We start from the raw sequence: 10,627 nt of genomic DNA on the forward strand, positions 1-10,627 counted from the left end.
GTCCATTGACACCACTTCAAAAAAAAAAGAATAATAAATAAAATTGTGAGACTAAAGTTTGTGCTAAAATGAGTTAGAGAAGGTTAATAGGGTTAGAGGGATTATGGAGATAAGATATTAGAGGGTTAGGATGGTTTTGTGTGTCACTGTGGAATTTTTTAAAATAGCAAGAAGCAAGTTCAGGAAGTGTTAGAATTTTTAGGTCTTTATGGAGAGTTTGGTTACTAACGTACCATGGTACTCCTGTTATTATTCGTAGGTTAATTGATTGAAAGGATTGATGGATAGAGATATTTTTAGATTTTTTCGCGGATCCCCAAATTTGAATACCGTATGTCATGGCTGGGCGTATAATTTGTTTGTATATTAGTAGTTTTATATTAAGTAGCATATTAGAACGGAGAAGATGCCTCAAAGAATGAAGATGTAGGTTTAATGATTTTCGTTTGTTTTTTATGTAGCAGGTCCAATTTAGTTCTTGTCTAAATGGATGCCTAAATATTTAGTGTTATCATGTAGAGGAATTATGTTTTTATTTATCGATAAATGAAGGCCATTGATGGATCGGAGAGAAAATGATACGTGGGTGGATTTTTCTTCGTTAATTTTTATTCTCCATAATTTGAACCAAATTTGGAGTTTGTTGAGATGATCTTGGAGTGATTTTGTTGAAGAATTAGAGTCAGGTTTGGAGGATAGTATGGCAGTATCGTCTGCAAATGTAGCGAGATGTGTATTATTTGAGTGAGGAATGTCTGAGGTAAATATATTATAGAGCGTTGGGGCTAGGATGCTTCCTTGAGGTATACCTGCATTAATAGAATGAATGTTGGATGTTTCATCATCGCAACGTACGGCAAAGGTGCGTTGTGATAAGAATGACTTTAACGTGAGGTACAAGGGAGCTGGAAGAAATCGAAGTTTATAAAGGAGTCCTTCAGTCCACACGCGATCGAATGCCTGTGCGACGTCAAGAAATACTCCTTCACAATGATTTTTAATTTCTAGGGATGAAGAGATGATATCTGTTAATCTATGAATTTGGTCCAGTGTGGAGTGTTTATTTTTAAAACCAAATTGAGTGTTTGGAATTATTTTATTTTCGTTAACTATAGGATATATTCTCTTTAGTATGATTTTTTCAAGGATTTTAGAAAGGGACGGAAGTAGACTAATTTGCCTGTACGAAGAAGGTAATTCAGGAGGTTTATCAGGTTTGTGGATAAGTATTATAATTGAGTGTTTCCATGTTTGTGGTATGTATGATAATCTTAGTATAGAGTTAAAAATATAAGTGAGTTGTATAATAGCTTTTTTTGGTAGATGTTTGATGATTTTATTGGTGATTAGCTCGTGACCGGGAAACTTGTTATTTTGTATTTTTTTTTATTAAAAAAAGAATTTCTGATGGGGAGGTGTGTTTAGTTGGAAGAGCCATAGGACAAGGAGTATCTAGTGATTCGGTAATACATTTTGTGTGATGTACAATGTTTATGTCTGAGTGGGAACAGAAGTTGTTAGCAAGGTGAGTTGCAAATAAATTCGCTTTTTCGGAGTTGGATATGGCTAAGGTGTTATTTGGATTGCGTAAGGGGGTGATACTTTTTTTCCTTGAGTATGTTTTTAGTTGCTTTCCATAAAGACTTATTATTATTTGTGAGTGAATTTATATAGTGTTGATATGATTCAGTATTATATTTGTATAGAAGATTTTTCAAGTTGCAGGAGAGACGGTTATAGGTGGATTTATCACTTGGAAGGTGTGTGCGTTGCCATCTAGCTCGAGCACGGCGCTTTTCTGTTATTAATTGAGATAAGTGTTGAGGGAGATTATCTTGTTTAGTTTTGGGGAAGTGAGTATTCGAGGCTCTTGTTGCAGAGTTTTTAATAATATCGGTTAGATATTGTACTGCGTTATCAATATCAGAATGATTTTTAAGTGAGATATTAAAAGAGACTTGGGATTCAACGGACTCACTGAAGATCTGCCAGTTGATTTTTCCAGGGGTCAGGGTAGGATAAGTTATTTTAAGTGTGATGTGATCATTTAAAGATAGTAATACTGGAGTTTGATCAGATGAAAGATCGTTTAGGTTGGAGATATTTCGATTGATATGGTTTGGTAAGTTGGTTATGAAGAAATCTAAGATATCAGGCTGCCTATTTTGGTGGGTTGGCCAATATGTAGGATTAGGGGGAGAGAGGAATTTTAGGTTTTTGTTTTGTATGTCATTATGTAGTATTCGACCTCTGGTATTAGTAATTCTGGAGCCCCATGAGGTGTGTTTGCAGTTAAAGTCACTATCAATTAGATAATTATTCCCAATGGAAAGAAGATATTTCGTAAGTTCGTTTGAGTTAAGTTTTGTTTGAGGAGGAAAGTATGCAGAAGAAATAGTCGTTGGAATGTGGTTTAAGATTATTTTTATATTAGTTGCTTGAATAGAGTTGCTCTGGTAAGACGGTAGAGTAGAGTGTTGGAGGTTTGATTTTATTATAATCGCTGAGCCTGCATGAGCGTTTCCACTTGGGTGATCGCAGTGGTATGTTTTGTATCCAGGAAGTTTGAATGATGAGTTTAAGGTTAGATGTGCTTCGCTGATAAGGATAATATCAACGTGAGAGAGCTGTAGGAAGGCTTCAAGTTCATTTTTTTGTTGGTTTAGACCATTGGCATTCCATAAGAGGATGGATAGTGATTGTTGGATATTTAAGCTAGTTGGCGTTTGATTGGGATAGGAGTTTAGAGATAACAGTGGATAGTAAAGAGATTAAGGGATTAATCAATGATTTAAAGTCTTCCAGGAAAGAAATTAGTTTGAGTGAAATTTGATCAGAGTTATCACCATTAGATGTGTGGGAAGTGATAGTTGGATCTTTGGTTGCTTGAGCATATGATTTGGATTGAGAATTCGAATTTGAAGTGGTGTTTACATAAATGGGCTATACATTATTTGTATTATTTTGTTGAGAATGTGAAGTTGTTTGAGTTTTCTTGGGATTACGAGATGATTGAATTTCTTTATGTTTGGGACATCCTCGATAGTTTGCTGGATGGTCACCCTGACAAAGCGCACACTTGGCGGGTTGGTCGGTGGGTTTTTGGCAGGAATCTGATAGGTGATGTTCGCTACATCGAACGCATTTAGGGGTATGATTGCAGTAAGCTTTTTTGTGGCCGTATTCTTGGCATCGAAGGCATTGGACTATGTGGCGTTTAACTCGAGGTTCTTCTATTTTAATTTTAGTGTAGCATAGGTATTCGATTTTGAAGATATCTTTATTGTTTATGGCTGGTTCTAGATCTACGAAGAATAATGGGAGCGGGACCTTAGTGTTATATTGTTGAACGTTTGTTACGTTTCTAGCGATGTGACCGAGATCAAGTAACTCTTTTTTAATATCATCAAGAGGGATTGTGTGATGTAAGTTTCTGATTACAATTCTATAGGCTTGATCTTGTTTTGATTGATAAGTATGGTAGTCCGCTTTGCTGGATTTTAGAAATTTAATTACTTCTCTGTACGAGTTTGGTGATGTAGTTAGAAGTTTAACTCTTGTGTTTAAATTATAGACCTTATATTATATTAGGATAAGGTTAGGTTATACCGTATTACAATTTACTATAATTAATTAATATTATTTTTAGTGATAGCAAACTTACGGTGATAAGAAAGCTGATAACCTACTCCGAAAAATAACTCATGATCCTCTCTTTTATAATTTAGTGTATTATTTATAATTTTTATTTGCTATGTAGTTATTGAATCGACTCACTAACGTAGTTGAGTGTACCTTAACCCAATTTTTTATTATGAATTTATTACCGCTAAGTTATTATAAATTTATTGTATAAAAATATACGAACTAATCATTAATTGATAAAATGTTATTACAAAGATTTAATTTTAAAATTGTATTAAATAATATAAAAAGGAATTTCATTACTAATCCGTATGGTTTAATGTGTTCTAAAACAAATCAAATTATTGATAATGATGTTGAAAGTAAACAATTTATTCCTATATTTAAGTAAGACTTTCAAAATTGTAATAAGTACTATTGAAGCCCGTGAGCCCTACTAGGGGGGCGCAATAGGGTTTTAGCAACCCTGAGTTCAAATGTAGTACTACTATTTTTTTTTCAGATCTATATAATCTATAGTAATTACAGTTTAGTAGCATTTTATTTTATTTTCAGAAATTTCAGCACCCCCAATATTTGGGCTTTAGTTGTACCCATGTTGAAGTTTATTATTTCATTGAACTCTTTTATTTTGTGCAATAAACTTTAATTTTTTAATTCATTATATTTCTAACAAAAGTGTTGCGAATAACTAACTATAATATGTCCAAAAATTGCTTGGTGATATTAATACAATATCTAGTTATTTTGTAGAGGATATGCAATTGATATTAAATCGTTATATTTAATAAACTTATGATAAATGATTAATATCAACTGATTGATGAAAAAATATATTGAATATTTTTTCTTGTAGTTGAAAATGAATTTCATCTGGAAATATTTTTTAGTATATGGGTTACTACCTACCAAATAATATGGTTGAAGTATTTAATAAATATATTAAGATTTATACTCTAAATGTTATTTACTTTATGATTAAAGTAATTATATAGGCTTGTGATGACTGAATATCAAATTTTTTAATTTAGTTAAGAGTTATATGTTTTAGATTTATACTGTAAATAATGTTTTAACTTATGAGTATTTTTACATTTTGTTTTCAAAACGGTGTCTTTTATTTATTATTTAGTTATACATTTTATAATTATTTCATATAAATTTTCTTTGAGAATATTAGTATATAAATAAATCTTAAGTAAAACAAATGTTAATTTATATTATATACTGGTAATAACCTTTGTTGATGAAGTTTTGTCTTTAAATGAAAAAAAACAAGTATATTTTTATATACCTATTTATGTAAAGAAGCAATTATTATTATTAATATATTATTAATTATTGTTGTATTAATTGCAGTCTAAAACTTGAATTTCATAATTTTTCCTATTACATATGTAATTTACATACATTAGAAGAAAATAAGACTAATTTTTTTTTATCAATATAATAACAAATCATGTATAAATAATATTAACCTTAATAATTTCAGAACATCACACATGACATTTTTTGTTGGTTTAAATAGAATCAAAGCATTTCAAACAGCAGCAACCTTTTTTTTCATTCCTTCGTGTTTCGTTTTAAATATACTTGGACATTTTAACTTGGAAGAAGTTATTTTCGGGTCATTTATAAGTACTGTTTAACATTCTTTAATTTTTGCAATTTTAAAATAATGTAGTAATATATATTTTTATAGATGTTGGTCTTACAATTGGTATACATGCTATGTCTTGGTTCTTCTCAAATAATCTCGTGGTGTTTGTATACTTATGTCAAGATGAACAAAAGTGTCAAATGTCCTATATTTCATATTGGGGAAAACGTAAAGAATTATATTGCAATATTGATGATGTGAAACCTATAGAATATTCTACATTAGATATTTTTAATCATAAAATCAAATTGAATGGAAATAAAAATACATTTAAAATTATTTTACGTGATGCTACCATTTATAATAATGCAAAATTGAGAAAAGTTTTTGGTAGTGAAGTAATTTAAGTAATAATTTTTGTTTTATATATATATATATATAAATATATATATATATATATATATATATATATGAATTTTTTAGATTTCTGTAAATAAATTGATTTAATTATAATTAGTTTTGATTGAATTTAATTTTAATACAACCTTTATAACCATAAATATTTTTATAATTATGTTAAATAATTAAGAAAATTATTTTTTATAGATAATTTTTAGTGTATTAACTCAATTTTAAGTATTTGTTTAGATTTTGAAAGATGAATATTTGTAGAAAAATAGTTTTTAGATGACTTTAATGTATTAAAATATTACGCTTATCTTATGAAGAATAAGGAACATGTGGAAACTTTATGATGGAAAATAAAACAAAAATACCCATGAATTGATCAATTTATTATAAGCAGGGCAAATTCTAGCAAATGCATATTTCTCTTGGTTCATCCTGCAACATCTAATGTAAGATACAAATATATTTCTAACTTCTCCAACGTTATACACAAAATTTAATTTTGCTAACTTTTACGTATTTAGGGTTCTTTAGTACTATGTTTTGGTGTATTTTCTGATAATATAGAAAATATTTTTGTTGAAAATAATGATATCCTTGGTTATACTCTTAAATATATTTATATTTTTGGAAATAAATAGACCTCAGTGAAAGTTGAATTTCAACGATCGTTGACGTGGAGCAGTAATTTTCCACTTACAAAATTATAGTATCAAATAATTATCAGATCTTTCAAATTCAAAAATATTGAATATAATTAAATTAATAATATAACATTTAATTTTTTTCTAAATTTATAATTTTTACAAGTTAAATACATATTTTTAATTTTTTGTGCTATTTATAGCACATGCTTTGGAGTTTAAGTGCTTATATAATAGCTAAAAAGTAACATTTATACTGCTACTATTTCCAAATCCTAATTATAAATGATACTAAATAAAATAAAAAATGTCAACCGATATTATTACTAAATATCAAAAAGTATTATATTTTTAAAATATTAAATTAATCAAATTTTAGACCATGATAGTTCACATATTTTTAAAGTTTGAAATATACAAATATTACTATTACCTCAAATTAATGTCTACACTTAACATACTTGAATAATATATAACTATAATTTACCTTAATATTATTGTTAGTTACCTTATCAGAATTGATTAAAAAAAAAAAAAATAAATTCTTCTATGAAAACTAGTTGAAGAAATAAATATTCTATGATTACAATAAATGTTTAAAAAAAAACTAAATGCAAATTTTATAATATAAAATGCCAAAATAATCATATAGCAAAGAAAATTTAATTAATATTAACTTCACAACAATATGTGGCGAAATGAAGGTACTTTTGCTTATAAATAAATTTATATTTTCATATGTATCAAGAAAATGTAATTTACGTAAAAGAGTAGAACATTTCTAGAGGTTTATTAACTTTCCAAAACTTGTCATGTACAATGCGGAGTGTTTGGTTACCACTGAGTGGTACAAATTGATCTGCAGTAGGTGCAACATAGATTAAGAAACTGAGAGCACGTTCTGGAAGTTCTGGCCCAAGATCCAAAGTTAATCGCATAGCCAAATACTTACTCAGATGATCAACTAGAAAAAAACAAGCATAATAAAATTCTAAAATTATATTTGTCAGTATTACAGTACCTATGTTAACTACAAAACATACTTATTACAATAAGTTCAGTTATGACAAAATTCAAGGAATCACAAACTTTCATTATTGTTCTATCAATATCAAATTTTTTTTTTCAAGAGAATGTTAAATCACTTAAAAGATAATTTGTACATTATTAAATTGTAACAGATTTCATAATAAGCAATAAAATTTGTACATATAGTTTTTGAAAAGTGTTATAGTAATCTACTAATTAAAATTAAATTATAGAAACTGTATAGCCTTATATTCAGTGCCATTATACCATGTCATTGATTCATAATATTATGAATATGTTATGGATTACAAAATTTGTTAATTACCATTTATTATACATAAAAAAAAAAATGTATTTAATTTTTTAAAATTATGATCAATATTATTGAAAAGTTTTAACTTAAAAATGTAAGGCAGAACTCAATGAATATTTTTATCTGTAAATCACATATTTGTTTTTAAATAATTCGTAAACAATTTAAAAAGCTGATTATACAGTAACTTTAATAATAATCCATATGATTTTTTTTATATTAAAACGGCTTACCAGTAGCATTTGCTGTAGTTTTAATATAACGAATAGAGTTTTCTTTCAACACTCTTATTAAATGGTTATCACTAGCCATTTCTGTAGGATGAGGTTTAAATACTAGTTCTATCTCATCTACTGATATTCCTTTGGATGTACCATCACATTCTGTAATATCTGAGGTATCAACAACTGAAGCTGGTCCTTCTTTTTCAGATATCATAACAGATTTCATTTTTTTAGCCACCTTAGTTTGTACCATTGTTCTAGTCACATTATCTCTACTTTGACTGGAATTATTTGAATTTGAAGGTTTTGATGTAATTGTTGAACTGTTTTCATTTTGATCTTCATGCTGGTTCTTCTTAGTTCGTTGTAAACGGTTTTGAGTTTGTAATTTAATACCTTCATTTATTGATTGTACTAAATTAGCCTGACTATGACTTTTATTAAGTTTTTCCAACACTCTAGTTTGATGAGCTTCATATTCATCACGGCTGGGATAAATTTTAGAAATAAGAAGATCAAAATTTGGATCAGGACGTAAAGAACGTTTAGATACTAATTTCTTGCGACAAGTAGGGCATTCTTTATTACCTGAACGAAGGGCAGTTACAATACAGTCTGAACAGAATCTAAACAAAATAAATTATGTTAAAATTAATGGTTTACATACATTATTATATATTATTATAACACCTATGGAGACACTCTTTAGTTGTCATTGTTTTTTTCAACATATCCAAACATATTGGGCACATAAGCTCACTATGAAGACTTCTCGGGGAAACAGCAATTTCAGTATTATCTGTAATAGCTTCTTGAGGAGATCTGTGCAATTCATACAGTGAAAGTTCCCAAGTCTTAGAAAGACCCATTGGATCTGCTGAAGCCATATTAAAAAAAAATTTGTTTAACGATTATGATCTAAAAAAAAGAAACTTCAAGAATTTTTTATGAAAATCACAGGAGATATTGAATACACAATACCTAGTAGGTATTAATAATTAATTAATATAATTAAAAAATATTATATTAAATTTTAATTCAAATGAAAAATAGTAGGTACGACCAATAATTATATAAATTATTGATCATGTTTATTGTTTACAAAAACATAGTAATGATGTCGATTATCAGAATTTATTTTACGAATTCGATAGTTAAAAAAATTGAACCATCAGTCAGTTCTACTATCGATAAAATGATAACTTACAAATGATTATAAATTTTATTTTATTTCTAAATTTAGAAATCCTAAGTAATATAAATATGAATACAAAGATATATTTTTAAAATTTTGTATTGTAAAAAGTATTTTGATAAAAATTTAAATTTAGGTAATTCAAGTTTAATTTAAATTGTAAATTATCTTGATTATTGTTCATATACAATTGTTTAGTTTATTCGATTGTTATTATCATAATTTCAAATTTTATTTATAGTTATCAAAATGTAATCAACCAGATTTCAGATATTAAACTCGGTAGTATAAAAAAATTATATATTTAATAAAAATATAATGAAAAATAGCAACCTTAAACATTCGGTGATCTGGGCCGAGGGTCTGGCAAAGTGGGCGCTTGCTAGGGGCACAAAATTTGATGAAGCCATTCAATTAGATTTTAAAAATCCAAACCAAAATATAATAATTTAAAAACTGATATTGGATGGAAATACAATGCCGAATGATACTATAAAGTGTGAAGTACCTAGTGTTAAATAATATTTAGGTATAATAATGTCCATATTATAACACACGTAACCCGTAGTTATAATTTACAATTGTGAGGAAAACGTGATATAAATTATTTCGCTTTAACTCATAGTCGCTAGGTAATATAGGTACAAATTTAAAAATAAAATTTTCGAGCGACAATAATACCGATAATCTAAAATATGATCATATTATATTATTTTTGTTGTGGGGCCCAGTATTTTAATTTTGCCAGAAGCACCACAATTGATCGACTCGGCCCTGTTATATATTTACTTTAAAATAAAAATTGTAACAACTTACAATTAAAGTAAAAAGCAAAATAATATTTTACTTGCAATCTAATAATATCATACAATCAACAATTACAATTAAATAAGATCTAAATATTCGTAAGTTAAATTTAACTAAAAATAAACAAGAATATTTCATTAAAACGTAATGTACATAATACAATAGTTGGCAAGAGATTGTTCATACTGTGGTTAGAACAATACATATACAGCAAATGTAAATCATAAAACTTGTAAATCGTTATAATTAATGATAAATTAACATTCACTTCATTAGGAATTTAATTGTATAACATTGAAAATGGAAAAGTATCATTTAGAAATTTATCACAGTATGTGATAAATAAAATTTGATGAACTGTCCACAAAATAATATCGTGTCATACAGTTTTCAAGTAATAATTGAAATCATAAAATAGTACGTTTTACGGATTAGAACTATAATTAACTAAAAGTAAAATAATCTAAAACTCTCCACACGACATATAAGCCTACCATTAAATGTTCTCCGATATCGTTTCATATCTAATGACAAATTAGAAAACAAAGATTTATTCAGTTCTTGGGATATCCATCGTTACCTAAATTTAAAAAAACAAAATTAGAGTCCAAGAAAATGTGAAGACTATGCGAATTTATTCAAGACGAATATCAATAATACCACGGATCAAGATGATTTTCCAATTTTGTTTTCGTGACTACTACTGGAACGAAATGTCAATATTAGTTTTCAGATTATGCTATTATACAGTGATCGCATGTA

The 10,627-nt window shown here is 27.7% G+C and overlaps 2 protein-coding genes across 2 annotated transcripts; one reads left to right on the forward strand and one right to left on the reverse strand.

The window, feature by feature from the left end:
* Positions 1-3,682: 3,682 nt before the first annotated feature.
* On the forward strand, positions 3,683-5,652 carry LOC112682221 (transmembrane protein 186). The gene is made up of 3 exons (XM_025552736.1): positions 3,683-4,032; positions 5,138-5,283; positions 5,348-5,652. The coding sequence occupies exons 1-3, from the start codon at positions 3,887-3,889 to the stop codon at positions 5,650-5,652; spliced, it is 597 nt and encodes a 198-aa protein (XP_025408521.1). The 5' UTR covers positions 3,683-3,886.
* Positions 5,653-6,921: 1,269 nt separating this feature from the next.
* Positions 6,922-8,904, reverse strand: LOC112682218 (E3 ubiquitin-protein ligase RING1-like). The gene is made up of 3 exons (XM_025552732.1): positions 8,554-8,904; positions 7,873-8,489; positions 6,922-7,261 (listed from the first exon to the last, which is right to left on the reverse strand). The coding sequence occupies exons 1-3, from the start codon at positions 8,748-8,750 to the stop codon at positions 7,056-7,058; spliced, it is 1,020 nt and encodes a 339-aa protein (XP_025408517.1). The 5' UTR covers positions 8,751-8,904; the 3' UTR covers positions 6,922-7,055.
* Positions 8,905-10,627: the final 1,723 nt, after the last annotated feature.

The sequence above is a fragment of the Sipha flava genome, unplaced genomic scaffold (assembly GCF_003268045.1).
Source record: "Sipha flava isolate LNK unplaced genomic scaffold, YSA_version1 200_pilon_pilon, whole genome shotgun sequence".
NCBI lineage: Eukaryota > Metazoa > Arthropoda > Insecta > Hemiptera > Aphididae > Sipha > Sipha flava.

What these genes read in the sequence shown, in the direction of transcription:
- LOC112682221 (XM_025552736.1), top strand. Translation starts at nt 3,887, where the DNA reads ATGTTATTACAAAGATTTAATTTTAAAATTGTATTAAATAATATAAAA. An exon ending in CAATTTATTCCTATATTTAA is followed by an intron (nt 4,033 to 5,137) that starts GTAAGACTTTCA and finishes TAATAATTTCAG; the next exon opens with AACATCACACATGACATTTT. An exon ending in TATTTTCGGGTCATTTATAA is followed by an intron (nt 5,284 to 5,347) that starts GTACTGTTTAAC and finishes ATATTTTTATAG; the next exon opens with ATGTTGGTCTTACAATTGGT.
- LOC112682218 (XM_025552732.1), bottom strand. Translation starts at nt 8,750, where the DNA reads ATGGCTTCAGCAGATCCAATGGGTCTTTCTAAGACTTGGGAACTTTCA. An exon ending in ACTAAAGAGTGTCTCCATAG is followed by an intron (nt 8,490 to 8,553) that starts GTGTTATAATAA and finishes TATTTTGTTTAG; the next exon opens with ATTCTGTTCAGACTGTATTG. An exon ending in AACTACAGCAAATGCTACTG is followed by an intron (nt 7,262 to 7,872) that starts GTAAGCCGTTTT and finishes GTTTTTTTCTAG; the next exon opens with TTGATCATCTGAGTAAGTAT.